We start from the raw sequence: 17,284 nt of genomic DNA on the forward strand, positions 1-17,284 counted from the left end.
ACAAAAACCATATTGAATTCGGATAGTACCTTATATCTTCATCCGACATTTTTTGTAGGGATGTGGGTAGGCATATCTGAACACTACTGCCCAGCATTTATACTAATATGCGCTATTATACATATACCAAAAACAAACTGCAAATCGATGTGAAATCAAACGTGTGACCTTGTCGTGATCGCGAGAAAGCTGAATATAGGTCCCACGGCAGGAGCAAGATCGATCACCCGATGACGTCTTTCATTTGTTTCAAGCCTGCAATATATTAACATCCACCTATGCACTGAAATAACATACATGTACATAATAAGCGGGAGTGAAGTATATACACCTAGAATGAGCCATACGTCGCAGAGATAATTTTTCTTTGAATTGTTTTTATTGCGAGAATACAAATATGACAAAATCATCCCGTGACTGTCTCTACGTGACTGACTCTCGCTCTTACTCGCTGAGTTCCTCATTCGGCGTGTGTTCCGCATCTAACAAGTATGTTGAAAAGCAGAAGTCTTCATAAGTGGCACGGTTTTCGTTTCCTACGAAGTTTACATATGTTAATCTGACGTTATAAACTGACAAACCTGTATTTTCTTCTTTATTGTCATGATCTTCAAGTATCCTAATAGGGGAGTTTCCGACATCGTCAGTAATGTTGGAGTTGGTGCCTATATCATCCCCCGCGTCTGATTTCTGATCATCCTCTTCTAGAGACAGATATAAATAATCAATATCACAGAAGCGCCAATATATGTCTATATATGTATAATAAGAATATGGTTAGTGGTAAACTCAAATGTCAACTGTAGGAAAGTGGAGATGGTTCGTACAAATGTACAACACCGATGAAATCTCATGATTATACATGCTAAGGCGATATGTAGCGCTATGGTTAAATGTATTTAATTACGTGCACTCTATCATGATCAAGTTTTAATTTACCGGGTACACTTGATGTCATCGATGATGTCGATGGCTTATCAGTCTTTTTCAGTTTGTTTAGGTCGGATATCTTCCTAGTGACGTAAAGGTTTACTTTTGATAATTCCATTTGCGTATTGAATTCAGAAGCCTTCTGTATGGCCAGTAAGCGGTGACGGTAGATATCTGTAAGAATTGGTTATATTGTGCGTAAGTTCGGAAAACGATTCGGAGGCGATTCAGTATATATGCCTGTCTGCGGGCCAAGAATGACGATATTACGAATACGCGAGCTGGCGTATAATCAGACTCATCATCATCGCGCTTGAATTGCGAAAAAGGATCACAAACAATGGTTTTGGGTAACAGATACTTAGATTGAATACGTATGCGCTATTATGCCAATAGGGTATTATCTCCGTTGTGGAATACAGGTATTCCTTACTGCATACTAACACAGTTACTTTTCCTACTCGGGTTTATCTCTGGGGATGTGTATGTATAGGCTTGATAATGTAGTCCAGATGATGAAAGACGTACCACTTATAGCGAGCATCTTTGTTTCATCCAATTTTGCTTTTGCCGGTTTGTCTTTGAATTTATTTGATTGTGTACCAGTGATACTGCTATTTTTCAGAACGTCGTATCCAAATACTGCTACGGCGATTTCCTTCACGAACATCTGATTCGACTTTGCCCTGTTGACGGCACCATTGTACGTACTATAGGGGATCCATACGTTATGTCCCAAATGAATCTGTGAAATGGTATATGGTCGACAATTAATTCATGTAAATACATTACCATTGCCTCGTCAGTGTGCAAACTTACCTTGTCGTTTGAAATATGTCCAGGTGGTGGTGCATTACAACCTTCCAAGTTACGTATGACTCCGTCATATTGTTCCGACATAACTGTGGACACGTATATACTACTCAGTGACTGATACTTATGATAATTCATTTCAGGTTTTGTTTCACGCTAAGGGGAAAATACCTCAAGATTCCAGTGACAAATTGATTATTTGGGATGAAATAGTTGAAATTAATGAATCAAACTCGAATTTATTTATTGCAATTGTAACCTAATTTTGAATAATTCCAATCATTCACTTGTTTTCGAACGATTCTCGATAATTCACTTCAACTAGAGTAAATATCTTATTGTTTTTGTGATTTTTATTCGTATTTCTGATCAGTCAAATGAGTTCGTTTCATTTAATCCAATTGTTTGTGTGATTTTGTTTTTTCTTATTTGATTTATTTCTTCGAGAATAATTATCGATAATATACTCATTGGGGTGAATATCTGAATATTTCAATCTTTCTTTGGTACTTTCTGTGTCTTCAAATGAGTTGACCTTATTTTTTTCAATTCAATTTCAATTTTCTTTCGGAGGTTCGATAATTCACGTACAGTTTTTTGATCTTGTTTAATTTTTTTTCTGTGTTAATTTTTATTATTTAATCAAGCCGCTGTAAATTCTCGTCAATTTATGGACCTATTCGTAATTCGAATCAACGAGTCACTTCCCCCTCGCGTTCAAACCAAGCAGCCGGTGGAGGGCATTCTTTGGATTACATGAAATCTGATCTGTGGTATCTTGAATATTGACAGCTATGAATGCGATGGTATCATCATGTTTCAAACAATTATTTCCCGAGAAATAGCCGAGCTAAAGATACTATACTTCCAAAATTGTATAGAAATCTACTTTCTTTTTTTTCAACGCTTCATAAACTTTGAGCACAATAAAAACTGATAAGCCGTCGTGAAAAGTAGGAAAATGAAAGTGATTCTTGTTCTCGATTGTTAGATACTTGTGCAATAGACGATCGACAGTTAGCTGATGCTTCTACAACCCGCCATATAAAAGGTAATGATTTCGGCAGGACTGACCATGTGCGGCCGCATATGTACCAATTTATAGTCGAAAAATAATGAAAACCTGCCTCTTCGAGACAGTTCAAATTGAACCGCTTTTAGCTTTCCTCCCACCAACATAGCTAAAAGCTGGTTTGAAAAACCCCTTTAACAAAATTCTCAATCAGAAAACGTAAGGTTATTGTATATTTCGAGCAATTTTCGTAGTTTCGCAAATTTGTTTTGCCACCGTGTCAGGGTCCCCTCCCACCTCCCCTTCACTGGGAAATGGAGCATAACCCAAAATACCCCAGGAATTTCCGGAAACCCCCACCGATCTCTATAGTAACGATTACTCTGGTAACCAATCATCATAGTAACGATTACCATGGTACCCAATCATTATAGTAACGATTGCCATGGTAACCGTTACCATGGAAATCGGTTGCCACCATGGTAACGGTTACCATGGCAACCAATCTCTATAGTAACAATTGTCATGGCCCAGCGTAAAACCTCCTACCCTCCCCGCCCCTCTGAGCGTAACGGGCCCAGCGTGACGGACGCAGCGTAACGCGCCTGGCGTGGCGTTACACGTGACGCCCCCCACCCCAGCCCCCCACCTTCAGTAAAGAAGGTTTTTCAAACAGTCAATAATAATCGTAGTGCTGTGTAGGCTTAAGAACATTTTGAACGATCAATTACATAATCTACAATCGATTTACACTGCCTACCTTGGTCTGCATATCTGTCAAATCAATTGTCAATGAATAATGTATGCGTACCTTTGAATTCTTTGAAATACTGGATGACATCGCGCTGCAGTTCCATGTTCAGTGTTGTAAGTTCCTTCATCATTAAATTTTGACTGGCAATCGTAGTTTCATCTTTGGAACATTTCGCCTTTAGATTTTTAATCTGTTGCAAGAGGTCTGCATGACTAAGGTCATCACATCCCTGTAAAATTACCAATTCAATTACTATCATCACATATGTCATTCAGGTCCAATCCAACCATCAATTTCGTATGCATAACACAATTCAACAAAATATATATATATATATATATATATTTTTTTTTGATACGTCATTTGTTCGTTGCATCAGTCACGTAACTACATTGGAAAAGATTCACCAACTTGATTAACTACTGCGAGGTATACGTATGTATGATAGTTTTTTTTCAATATCAATGTATAGTCTACACATGGACAAAACGACGTACAGATTTGTAAAAGAATTTGTCTTGGATCTTTCTTGAGCGAATTTCTGCTGTACAATTTTAGGATTGGAAAATTTTTCATACATCGCAATAATTCTCGAACAATTTTGTGAAAAAGATGCAAGTTCCAAATAAAGTTTAGCAATTTAACACACAGTATTGAATGTCAGTGATGTCTGTGAAAATAACTAATTTGAAATCACTATACAGACGGAATCATGATTCTGGGCTTCTTTCATATCATTACGCAGTCCGCAATGGAGCCCAAACTGCTCATCGGGAATATAACGGGTACCTAATAGAATTTCAGTTCGAAATATGCGATTGAACCAATTACCGAATTCATGTTTTTGCTGTCCAGGGTATTATCGGTCGTCTTTCGTGCCGCTGATGTATTACTGTCCTTCGCCGTCATACTACTGCTTCGATTTCCCTTCTTTTTAACAGCCTGCATTTTATAATTATGAAAATGAGCATTGATTCACCGTAACAATAAGTGTGTATGAGTTACTCTATATTTACAGACGAATCGGGCTTCTTTGCAGGTTTAACTATTTTTTCGACCATTGGTTTATCTAAGGCTTTGGGAGACTGAGCGGATTTTTTACCTACATCAAGACCACTATCCGGCTGCAAATAATGTACATAGCATATACAATTACATAATCAAACATGGCTTTCATTTGAAGCACTCACCGACTGCTTGTTTTTGCTAAGTTCTACATCGTCTGGTGTCATCGCATTAGGCTCCGTCAGAATAGAGCTTTGAGCCTCTCTCACTTTATCAGCCTACATATCGTAAATGTGAAAACGAGCATGTCATTTATCATCATAAAGTGCGTATGGGTTACTCTATAATATTTACCGATGAATTGGGCTTCTGTGGTTTGGTCATTTTCTCAGCCACTGGTTCACCGAAGGATTCGTGAGATCTTGTAGATTTTTTCCCTGAACCGCAGCCGTCTGCATCCTGTAAAACATACAAATATACAACGGCTGAACGGAATAGTGCATCGTGTGACAGTGTGGAGTAGGGTCGATTTCCGTCTAGTGTGTGAGGTTGGTAGTGCGCGCCGAAGGCGAGTGCTGCTTTCACACGAGCTGGCTATCGGCCAATCTACACGTGTTGTACATGCTATTTTTCATCATTCCTGCAATAGGGGAAAATAGGATTTTAGTAACCTGTGTGGCGCGCGTAATGCAAGTGCCTCATTTTCGCCTGAGGGTAGGAATAAGGCACTTTACGCACGCTACACGTACTTCGAAAATCATACTTTAGAAGCAGATGTTGCAAAAAATATGTAACGTTAGTTCTGCATCATTAGTGGGTTGAAATATTGAAAGACGTACCTATATTTGATACAGCCTAACCTTGTCTATCAAAGACAAAAATTGGGGACAGGCCAGTGGGCCGAACTTGATCATTAAATCCATGAAGCTACTTTCAAAAAATTTACAATAGAAACAATTATTGATCGAGATTGAATTTCATATCTCATCTAAGAATCTCAATTGCAATAAGTTCCACTGATAAAGCATAGTGTGATGACTTGTAACATTCGTGCTCAGAGATATATTCAAAACTGCAAAAAAAAAAAAACAAATCTTCAAAGTAACCTACCGTAGCTTTTCGTTTAATCGGGCCACTTTTTTTCATATTCTTTTTATCATTGTGGACTTCACCAGGTTCGATATTCTCCTGATCATCTTCAATAGTGTTCACTTCATTTCCTACAGGTGTCATCGTATCTTCTGCAACGTGTTTTTGTCGAAGTGCTTCTAATTTTTCATTCAACTTTAGTTTTATCTTCTGAGATTCATGACGCGATGGTGCCTTTATGAAATAAGCGTACAATCATGAAATCATTATCTATATGGGGTACTCCAGCCATAATCATCCAAGATTTGACTCGACGTTTTTTTATTATTCTTTTTTTATAATTTTACACGATGTAGTTCTATATCGTGTACATCAAAGAAGCATCTATGAATTTTTTCAGATTCTTAGTTGGAACCGGTTTTTCAGGATAAATATTACAGACGTCGATTAATATACAACCTTCGATCTTCCTGCAACGAAGCACAGGTATTCTACGTCGAAAAACTCAACCTTTGACGCCTAGACCATCGTGGACCATATATTCACTCTTTCTACGACTTTACCTACAATTCAGATCAAAAAATCGTTTTCCAGTGCCCATAAATATTGGTGTTAGTGATCAGAGTCTACACTATGGCTTTTTCTGTTCGAAAATATCATATCTCATCCTACTGGGTTGCAAAAATTCATAAATTTTAATTTTTTTAATAATAAACTTTTTAAATCAGTATATTTCTAATAATAAACTTTTTATCAGTAATTTTCTGAACCTAATGGGATGAGATATGATATTTCCGAACAGGAAAAGCCATAATATAGACTATGATCACTAACACCAATATTTATGGGCACTGAAAAACGATTTTTTAATCTGAATTGTAGGTAAAGTCATAGAAAGAGTAAATGGTCTAGGCGTCAAAAATTGAGTTTTCTTTACACATGCATGCGAAATCCTCGTTTGCCCACCGCTAGGAGGCACCCAAAGCCCGGCCTTCGCGCACCGCGCGTGAGAATAATTTTTCCTACCATCAGGCGATGCGCAAAATACTTTGCCCACCGCAAGCGGTGGGCAAAATGTTTTGCGTACCGCCTAGCGGTAGGCAAAATTTTATTCTCACGCGCGGTGAGCTGAAGCCGGCTTTCGCTGCCCCCAAGCACTGCACAGCGCGGACTTTCGCATACATTCACAAAGAAAAATAGTGTTCGATACGCGAGGCCAAACTCGCTTCTTGCGCACTACTCGTCTGAAGGGCGCACGAAGCCTCGGCTTCGTGCTGCCTTCAGACTCGTACTGCGCAAAACGCTTGTTTGCCCTCTTGTATCGAAATATACTATTTTCGACGTGGAATACCCGTGCTTCGTTGCAAGAAGATCGAAGGATGTATACTAGTCGACGTTTGTAATATTTATACTGAGAAAACGGTTCAAAGTAAAAATCTAAAAGAATTAATTCATAGATGCCATGACATACACAACTCCTGCCATGACACTCCTTTGACATACACAATATAGACCTCCATCGTGTAAAACTATACAAAAATTATTAAAAAAAACGTTCAGTCCAATCTTGGGTGATTATGGCTGGAATGCCCCATATACACCTTTGTGTAGGTGCTGCAACATCTGGTAGTAAACAACAACAACATCGTCAGCTTCGTATCTATATGTACCTATATACCTTTTTCGCACGTTTAGCTAATGCGTCGGAGTCTTCTGAAGATATTTCCGAAGCTGACAAAATCAAATTCGAAGGAGGTGCAACTTGCCTTTTCTCTCCACTTTTCGCTCGTAATTTTTCAATAGTGTCTGAAAACAGAATAATCAAACGTGTTCAAAATAGCACACCATCCTATACATTATATTTTCACTCTGGTTTGTGATAATGATTTAAACATGAATTATCGTGAATTCTTCAAGTGACGATCATAAATAACTACTGGCAATCCAAATTTGTTCCATGTAACGTTGGATCATTGTTCGGATGTCGAAAAAATGCGAACTTGTTAAGCATTGAGCAAGCCCGCTAAATATTGCTTTTGAAAAAAATAAACTTGATTTTTATGACAAAAAAAATTACTTTCCACTGTCTAATAATTTCTTGATAATTCATTGCGAAAGTATGTAATGATTTCGTTGGTCAGTTTTCGAGTACATCGAAATCCTGAATCAAGGGATCAACTGAAATAACCGACGGAATAACCAGAATAACAAACCTTCGAAGTGAAAAATCTAATTTACAATAAAAAATTGATGAAAAAAAGTATAATTTCATGACATATAATGTGAAATGACAAAGGAAAGTTAGAATAAAACAAGAATGATTTGAAATACATGAATTAATTTCTATTATTTCAGCATTGAAAAAAAAACATGTTCAGCTGACTGGTGCATGTCGAATCATAAGTTATTTCCCCCTTTTAGAGAGGTGTCAAAAGTCTGAAAAATTGTGTCAATGCTCCTAGCTCATCCCCAAATCGGCGGTATGAATTTTATCATCAAACACGAATATTTACTGTCGAAAATAAATAGACAATTCATGCGCACCGCCGTCTTTGACGCTCAGGGCGGCGGTGTCCTTTGATACTTTCTTTCAAATGTTAATATACGCGTATATATGATGGGAATTAGGATAATATATCGCTCATATAAACATTTGAGGGCCTGTCGTATAGTTCTGCGAACAGTGAGGATTTATCGATTATATTAACATTTTTTTAACTTCACTCGAAGTTGTATTTTTCTCATTTTATAGCGATAAAAAAAAATATACCATAATTGTAAATACTTGCATAATAAGTAACGGAATGTATGAATTATCAAACGTCCGGAATATAAAAAAAATGAATGAATTTCGGTTTTCTTTGTGTATAATTATTTAATATATATAGGACTAATTGGTAATTCAATTAAAAAATCTCACTACAAAACATCCGTTCGGCATATGTAGTATTATTCTCAGACCGATGATATGGCTCGCGTATTAGAATATATAACCCGATAGCTGATAAATAATGGTGTTATTTATTATACACTTACCGTCAACACAGAGTATGATAGCCTGGCAGTATGAGCCTGCAGGTCCACACTTGATATTATAATACTTTCGATGATCGATGTTATCGGCATCAAAGTGATTAATTTTTGTCACGGGAACAATGTTTTTCATATCGTGACGTGAACATTGCACTTTGAACTTCACCAACGCGAACATTATCCCCAGTAGCTCCGCGCTACGTGTTGATATTGAACAAACACTGTATGCCGGTGTAATAACTTAGAAATTGTCTCGTGTTATTATATTCACCCGTCAGTTCAAAATATACACGTGGTCGTGAAGCTCGTGTGAACTACCGCGCGCGCAACTGCACACAGCCCGTGAGCCTTATGAGGCGAGGAGGGGGTATGCCGGCGTTCAGGCCCATCCACGCGTGCTACAACGAGAACGCGTCAACTCGCTAACTAGCGAGCTATCGCGTACACAGTGGTTGGCGTGAGTGGAACTGGCGTGACTACTATATACAGGTAATAACAAGTGATTATTCTAAGGTTCGGATGCTAAATAGCAGGGATGTAAATGTAATAAGGATGAAAAACAATAACGAATGATTGAAATATTCAGATATTATTTGGGCGCTTCACGAATTATCAACCATTGTCTGGGCTCGAAAAATTCGATTTGCGTAAATTTTTTTCCTTACTTTCTGTGACTCGAGTAAATTAGTAAATTCAACAAGTTTCAATCCGATATAGGACGTCGTATGCTGCATGTTCAGGCGAGGAATATGCTAACCAGTTCTTTAGACAAAATTGCTATGCGTATTTTTATCGTATATTTAGCGTGACAATAAAAATTTGAAGAAATATATTTTCTGTGTGAAAAACTCTCAGCTTTCCGGAACTATTTTCTATCTTTCATTTACTCTGCTCAAACGACCTCCAAAACACGTTTTTTGTCAAAGAATAACGATTTCTATTGCCCCGCAATGTTGTATCATTCTTTTGAATTTTTATTCTAACAGCTGAGATTTTTTTACTCATGAACACAAATTTTCAGAATGGAAAGGCTACGCGGTCGCGCGCGTTAGGTACGATTGATTTATAAAGACAATTGTAATAAAGAGAATTTTATTTACCGTTCTTTATTAATTAATCGTAGCTCACGCGCGACTACTATATTATACAGCCTTCCCACTCTGAAAATTTGTTTCTTTTATGACTGGAAAAATCTCAACTGTCAGAATAAAAATTCGAAACAATGACAAGACATTGCGGCGCAAAAGAAATCGCTGTTTCTGTTTTGTCAAAAATCGTGATTCTTGATTGGTTATGGCAGAGTCAATGTGAACTAAAAAATGGATCCGAAAAGCGGAGAGTTTTTCACACATAAGTTTTTTTTTTCAATTTTCATTGTGACTCGAAATCTGCGATAAGAATGCGCATACAAATTTTGTCCAAAAAAATTGGATATCGCATTCCTCGTGAAAGGTACGTCCTATTGGACTGAAGCTTGTTGAATCTACTAATTTACTTGATGGGTCACAGAATAAGAGGAAAATAATTATGAGGCAAATCGCATTAATTTTTCGGGCCGAAAAATTGGTTGATGATTGCGGTGGAATGTCCCATTCACTCATAAATGGAATTGAATTATCGAGAATAGAAAAACTAGTGTATCAAATAGTATCAATTGCATTAAAAGATTTATCAAGTGAATTATTATGAATATGATTTCGATCTGCAACTATAAATTTGTATAACACACTTAAATTATGATTTATCATTTCCTATCGCGGAATTTTCCGTGCGGATTAGTGAATGACTGCGTGAATATCCTTTGATTATCATGTATTTTCAGTGTGACAGTAATTAACTCCGATAATCTGGAATAAATACCAGTGAATCATCGAGATAAAATTAAAGGATATTTATTTCCAACATGGAAAATGAAAGAGCAGCAGATCCTAAGCCACGTAAACGTTACAAACTGTTCTTGGATCCAGAGTACCAACCACATTGGGTTTCTACGAGGACTCATTCATTTTGGGTTGCTGATGCAACTGTTCCGCCACCAGAAACCGACGTCGACGCATCAGGTATTGGTCCAACCAAAGACCGTTTAATTGGTACAAATGTGGAGTATGCAATTTTTTTTTTAACACACGCCAATACCACGCGCCTATAATTTATCCTATACCAGGTTGCAAGCGGAACATCTATAGGCTATTTCTGTTGGAAAAGGTGGAAGATCTTTTTTTTGCGTCATCTATGCTCACGCTATAATTATAGTTACAATGAGCCGTAAAAATTTATTAACGTCGAAATTCGTACATTTGTCTTGGATGATGCATATGAGTTTATACTACTTCACCTTAGGGATTTTTATTATTACAGTTAATAATTTATGAACTCGTGAGTTCGAAAAGTATATTGCTTAGAATTTGAAGGATATTACTGTATATCCAGCTCGCCTAGAATGCTTGAAACATTTTTGTTTTATGTGAGAAAAAAATCACGATATATCGGTTTTTAAATTCTTGGAAATAAAATTCAAGTTAGAATATGGGACATAGGACACGTTTTAGGGTCAGCTTGTAATTGTTTCATATTTTCTTCGGTTCTCAATCTTTGACGTCCCTGTACTTAGCAGAGCAATGTTGGAGAAACCGAATATAATTGGTACCATAATTAGGTGCTTTTTAGGTGCTAATTAGGTGCCCGATTCAAAATTTGGTGCTTGATTTTTTAATTAGGAAAAATCGATTTTTGCCGCGCGCTGCCAGCGGGACGTCAGGCTAGCAGAGCACCCCACGTAACTCGACAAGTACCGGGGTTAGGGAGAAGTACTCTCCGTAGGAATTAAGTGCTTTTTAAGTGCTACTCGGGTAGACTATCTAGAATTTACGGGATCAATTTTTCGATCAGTAAAAATCGATTTTTGCCGCGCGCTGCCAGCCGGACGTGAGGCTAGCAGAGCGCCGCATGTAACTCGACAAGTACCGGGATTAGGGAGAAGTATTCTCCGTAGGAATTAGGAACTTTTCAAGTGCTACTCGGGCATGCTATACGGAACTTCCGGCATCGACGTCTCGATGTACTTTGATACATGGTAAACGTTGTATATCAACACATACATTCTAAAATCACGAGATACGCTGTATACGTATTATATCAAAATACCAGCAAAATTTTTCAATTCTTTCCGCATCTCGTTTTTACGACGGCAAAAGTTATTCGATTCCAACCAAGTAAATAACCCTTCGTCTGCACACACCCGCCACGACCCTCCGCCACGACCTTTCGACTGCATATAGGGTCAATCTGACTCTAACCGTTTTTCAACCGATTGTATCGTACTAAATGAACCGACTGCGTATTTTGATGACGGGACGCCATTAGAACAGAGTAGGAATCGGACACTTTGATGACTATGCGGTCATTTTGGTGACTGTCACGAATGTGTATTTGTATGAATCGGATATTTTGATGACTGGGATTTTTTGGCGTGATCCTGAAAATTCAAAAATTCGAAAATTTTGTTGCCAATTTCTGCCCAAGGCGAAACCACAATTGCATAGCTGTGGCTGTTGTGATAGCCTTCCTTTCCCATGGACTCGCGCGCGAAGCGCGCGAGGCCAGTTGCTCATCAAATTTACAACAAACCTCGTAACTAGGCACCCAAAAAGGTCCATCATCAGTATATATGATACATGTAAATATATAAATACGCATTATTAATTTTTTTTTGCACATACACTTTTTGTAATAAATTGTTCTTATTTATGGCCCAAGCGTTGATTTTTGAGAATACTAAAATCGAAGTGCCCAAAAATAGGTAAAATACAATTGTATGTGCAAAAAAAAAAATAATAATGCGTATTTATATATTTACATGTATCGTATATACTGATGACGGACCTTTTTGGGTGCCTAGGTACGAGGTTTGTTGTAAATTTGCTGAGCAACTGGCGTCGCGCGCTTCGCGCGCGAGTCCAGGGGAAAGGAAAACTATCACAACAGCCACAGCTATGCAATTGTGGTTTCGCCTTGGGCAGAAATTGGCAACAAAATTTTCGAATTTTCAGGATCACGCCAAAAAATCCCAGTCATCAAAATAACCGATTCATACAAATACACATTCGTGACAGTCACCAAAATTAACGCATAGTCATCAAATTGTCCGATTCCTACTCTGTTCTAATGGCATCCCGTCACCAAAATACGCAGTCGGTTCATTTAGTACGATACAATTGGTTGGAAAACGGTTGGGGTCAGATTGACCCTATATGCAGTCGGAGGGTCGTGGCGGAGGTGTGCAGACGGAAGGTTATTTACTTGGTTGGAATCGAATAACTTTTGCCGTGGTAAAAACGAGATGTGGAAAGAATTGAAAAATATTGCTGGTATTTTGATATACATACATACAGCGTACCTCGTGATTTTAGAATGTATGTGTTAATAAACAACGTTTACGATGTATGAAAGTACATCAAGACGTCGTTCCCGGAAGTTCCGTATAGCATGCCCGAGTAGCACTTAAAGAGCACTCAATTCCTACGGAGAGTACTTCTCCCTTACCCCGGTATTTGTCGAGTTACGTGGGGTGCTCTGCTATCCTGACGGCCCGCTGGCAGCGCGCGGCAAAAATCGATTATTCCTAATTAAAAAATCAATCCCGGAAATTCTGGATAGTGTACCCGAGTAGCACTTGAAAAGCACTTAATTCGTACGTAGTGTACTTCTCCCTAACCCCGGTACTTGTCGAGTTACGTGGGGTGCTTTGCTAGCATGACGTCCCGCTAGCAGCGCGCGGCAATAATCGATTTTTTCTCATTAAAAAATCAAGCACCAAATTCTTGAATCGGGCACCTAATTAGCACCTAAAAAGCACCTAATTATGGTACCAATTATATTCGGTTTCTCCAACATTGCTCTGCTGAGTACAGGGACGTCAATCTTTGTACGTTATTATATTACTTGTGCCAAAGTTATTGTTAGTCAATTAATGTTTTCAGATCAAAATTCTGTGGGATCGGGCGAGAATATGTTGTTAAATACCGAGGATGATACGTCACATTGTGTTTCCGATTCTAATCAATCATCTGCTGCATCTTCGATGGAGCCTGATCTAAGCAATGACTGCTGTGGAAATATGTCACATGAGGAGAATGATGATGTCTGTGTGTCGGATGAAGAGCACTTGACAGATCCCGATGTAGAAAATTCTGATGACTCACAATCAGACGATTCCCACGATTCGCACGACAATTTACAAAATTTTGACGATTCTGAAACTTCGGAAGAAGATGAACCTCACGAACGAGTCGGGCGAGAAGACGGTGTGAATGACGACGATATTATGTTTGATCAATCTGTTCTGTCCGTGTCGGATGTTATGGAAATGGTCATGGCATATTGTATGCGTTTTTCTGTATCCCATGAGGCCCGAAAAGCACTGGTGGATATGATACAATGTTTGGCCGGACCAAGGTATGAGAATTGGTCAATTAGCAAATTCCAAATCAAAAAGAAGTACGAGCCGCCTGAAGATGTTATGACTTACACTTTTTTTTGCTCTTCATGCAAAATACCTATTTTGGGACCAATCACAAAAAGGGAATTTGAAAATAATTCAGTTACTTGCGAAGAGTGCCTTCAGCTACAAAATCTGACGATGCAATCGCCGAATAGGTTCATTTACATTGATTTGAAGTACCAATTTAAGCAACTCTTGAGTAGTCGAAAGATCCGTGAGAGCCTAATGGAAAACTTAATAACACGAGACGCTGCGCTCGCTCGTGCACCACCGACCGTAATGACAGACATTTATGACAGCGAGCTGTATAGAGCGGCAATTGGGGAATATTTTCAGAATGCTGATCATGTCCTCACGTACAACTTCAATACAGATGGAATGCCGATTTTTAATAGCTCCAATAGAAGCAGTTGGCCATTGCTATTAATTGTGAATGAATTACCTCCCCATCTGCGATTTAAGCACGTCCTTCTAGCTGGATTATGGGTTGGAAATAAGGAACCCAGTCCTACCATGATGAACACTTTTCTCCAACAGTTCGTTTCACAGGCAAATCACCTAACCGAACGAGGCCTCAAATTGAAAAATGACATGGGCCGAAAGACAACTTTCAAAATAATACCACTGTGTTGCGTTTGTGACTCCGTGGCAAGACCTATTGTCCAGTGCAGGTTACAATATAACGGATATCGCAGCTGTAGTTGGTGCTATGCTCATGGGAATTATGTACGTGGAGCTGTGCGCTATTTATTCGGCGAAGTAGACGCAGACGGGAGAACACACGAGTCTCATAAAGAGGATGTAGAAAATGCCACACGACTTCGGAAACCTGTGAATGGCGTCAAAGGAGCTAGCATTTTGTTACAGTTGCTCCTATTTAATATGGTGTGGGGATTTCCCTTTGAATACATGCACGCCATATTACTCGGTGTAATAAAACTTCTGTGGGATATTTGGACAACTCCCGGGAGTCCAATTTATCTGGCCCCAGCCATTCAAAATCAAATCAACGATAGATTGATGCGAATGACTCCTACACACGAAATTCATCGATTGCCGAGAAAATTATCGAAAAGAGGCAAGTGGAAAGCTTCTGAATGGCAGTCATGGTTATTATTCTACAGCCTCCCTTGTTTAGACGGTCTCATACCAGACGCTGCTTTGGAACACCTATCACTTTTAGTAGACAGTTCGTTCATACTTCTGCAAAACAAAATTTCCGAAGCAGATTTAAATAAGTGCGAACTGAATCTCACGAAATTCGTAGCTGAATTTGAAATTTTATACGGAAAAGAATATGTGACATTCAATGTACATAGCTTACTGCATGTGGTGAAATCCGTGAAATCGTCAGGACCGTTGTGGACGACTTCTGCTTTCAGTTTTGAGAGTACCAATTACAGACTAAAACAACAAGTCAATGGACCGAAAGGGGTTGACGATCAAATCGCAATGGGATACCTCAATAAAAATATGTTCCAATGGAAATTGGGGGAAAACATGGAACTCTCGGAAGAAAGCCAGAATTACTGCAAGCGTCTCTTTGCCGGCCGTCCTCACACTTCGAATTGCACAATAACACCTGACAATGTAGTTTTGCTTGGCAAACCTGTCGTACATGATAACGGGGAAGTCATATACGCTCGGTGTATATTCAAAAATACCCCTTTTCACAGCGCACGATATCGGCCGAACAAAAAAACTAACGATTCCGTAGTGCAATTGGTCACAACGGATATAGTTCAAATAACTGGATTTGTACTCGTTGATGGTCGGACCTATATCGATGCACAGAATATCGATGTGGTTGTAGAATTGCACGTACCGCACATTGTGAGAGTAAGGCGAAGCGATGAATATCGAAGAATCCCCATGGACGATATCCAAGAGAAACTGCTATTTCTGAGCGTCAACAATTTGACATATATTTGCAAATCTCCTTGCATCATAGATTAAGATAAACTATGTACAAAAAAAATTTACAGCTATATAGCATAGACAGGGTTTATAAACTTGTCAGACAATATTTACTCTTTGCAGGGCTGATGTTAAAATTTGTTCAAGATGTTTAAAATCCTACCATAAGTTAAAATTTGTGTACACTGATTATTATAGTACAATACAATTATAATAAAGACTGAATTGACGAAGGACAAAATAAATGTAAAAAAATACTGTATATCCGCTTTGCTTAAAATTATATCATTTAATAATGATTTATTTTTTTATACAAGTGACCGGAATGCGAAACTGAAGTTATCAAGAAAAGTAATTTTTCTTAAATTCTGAAATATCGTTCTGGTTTCTACAGAAGAAAACTTTGGCTAACAAAACTATTTTTCCTTGACTATAGTTGGGTGAAAGAAACCGAAATCCGACATGTAAAACCCAGACTCAAATTCCCCGTTTACCGGTATTATATTTTAGAGTGAAAATTACGAAATTGAAATGCTGCAATTAAAAACGCATCGTGTCGATAATACATGAAAACCGGACAGACAGGCTATCTATCGGATGCAGATAGAGGCCGATAGAATTTGTATACGCGATTGCGGACAGAAGAGGGTTATTCGTTGTCGGTAGCGAATGCGGATAGAAGCCGATAGAATTTGTATACGCGATTGCGGATAGATCCAGATGAATTCGCACGCTGCTCAGCGCTGCGTACACATTCGGACAGACGGGCTGTCTGTAATTGCCAACAGAAGCGGATGGCTTGTTGTAAAGAGCGAATGAGGATAGAGGCCGATAGAATTTGTATATGAAATTGCGGATAGACGCCGTCAAGCAGTTAGAAGTCCAATAAATACCGTCTGAAATTCATAGTCATGCGTACATGAAACTGATAGATGCAGACAGAAATTCAATGTTGGATCACTTGTGCGGATAAAGCTGACAGAATCCCGTCAAGTTCTTATACATTTCAGTTACATATTCTATTGGTTTCTGATGGAATTTTAACCAGGGTGCGGACACATTGCGTTGCGTACAAGAAAAATTACGATTACGTTGTGTATTTCGATAGTTACGGCGATTTCCAACCACCTAAGGATTTGATGAAGTATGTCGGTGTTGGTAGCGTAAAATACAATCATAAGAGGTATCAGGAATGTTATACCGTAATTTGCGGCCACTTGTGTCTCAAATT

At 38.5% G+C, this 17,284-nt stretch overlaps 3 protein-coding genes across 4 annotated transcripts in view; 2 read left to right on the forward strand and 1 right to left on the reverse strand.

The window, feature by feature from the left end:
* Window positions 1-17,284, forward strand: part of LOC124178533 (glutamate receptor ionotropic, NMDA 2B) — a 2,057,245-nt gene that overhangs the window by 395,765 nt on the left and 1,644,196 nt on the right. The gene's annotated exons all lie outside the window — the stretch shown is intronic.
* LOC124178539 lies at window positions 385-8,958 on the reverse strand. 2 transcript variants are annotated; one of them, XM_046561974.1, is made up of 13 exons: window positions 8,640-8,958; window positions 7,282-7,409; window positions 5,625-5,837; window positions 4,869-4,973; window positions 4,700-4,792; window positions 4,526-4,633; window positions 4,341-4,451; window positions 3,567-3,738; window positions 1,750-1,832; window positions 1,459-1,675; window positions 940-1,104; window positions 582-704; window positions 403-482 (listed from the first exon to the last, which is right to left on the reverse strand). In XM_046561974.1, the coding sequence occupies exons 1-13, from the start codon at window positions 8,812-8,814 to the stop codon at window positions 445-447; spliced, it is 1,731 nt and encodes a 576-aa protein (XP_046417930.1). In that variant the 5' UTR covers window positions 8,815-8,958; the 3' UTR covers window positions 403-444. The 2 variants fall into 2 exon arrangements, with proteins under 2 accessions (XP_046417931.1, XP_046417930.1); XM_046561975.1 differs by lacking the exon at window positions 8,640-8,958 and having other exon boundaries at window positions 385-704; window positions 7,274-7,582.
* Window positions 9,650-17,075, forward strand: LOC124178534. The gene is made up of 3 exons (XM_046561965.1): window positions 9,650-10,088; window positions 10,459-10,696; window positions 13,616-17,075. The coding sequence occupies exons 2-3, from the start codon at window positions 10,540-10,542 to the stop codon at window positions 16,090-16,092; spliced, it is 2,634 nt and encodes an 877-aa protein (XP_046417921.1). The 5' UTR covers window positions 9,650-10,088; window positions 10,459-10,539; the 3' UTR covers window positions 16,093-17,075.

The sequence above is a fragment of the Neodiprion fabricii genome, chromosome 3 (genome assembly GCF_021155785.1).
Source record: "Neodiprion fabricii isolate iyNeoFabr1 chromosome 3, iyNeoFabr1.1, whole genome shotgun sequence".
Taxonomy (NCBI): domain Eukaryota; kingdom Metazoa; phylum Arthropoda; class Insecta; order Hymenoptera; family Diprionidae; genus Neodiprion; species Neodiprion fabricii.

Excerpts from the sequence above, each read along its gene's own strand:
- LOC124178539 (XM_046561974.1), bottom strand. The coding sequence starts at position 8,814 with ATGTTCGCGTTGGTGAAGTTCAAAGTGCAATGTTCACGTCACGATATG. Across the intron at positions 4,793-4,868 it reads CACAGAAGCCCAATTCATCG|GCTGATAAAGTGAGAGAGGC; the intron begins GTAAATATTATA and ends TACGATATGTAG. Across the intron at positions 483-581 it reads CAATAAAGAAGAAAATACAG|ATGCGGAACACACGCCGAAT; the intron begins GTTTGTCAGTTT and ends CATACTTGTTAG.
- LOC124178534 (XM_046561965.1), top strand. The coding sequence starts at position 10,540 with ATGGAAAATGAAAGAGCAGCAGATCCTAAGCCACGTAAACGTTACAAA. Across the intron at positions 10,697-13,615 it reads AACCGACGTCGACGCATCAG|ATCAAAATTCTGTGGGATCG; the intron begins GTATTGGTCCAA and ends TAATGTTTTCAG.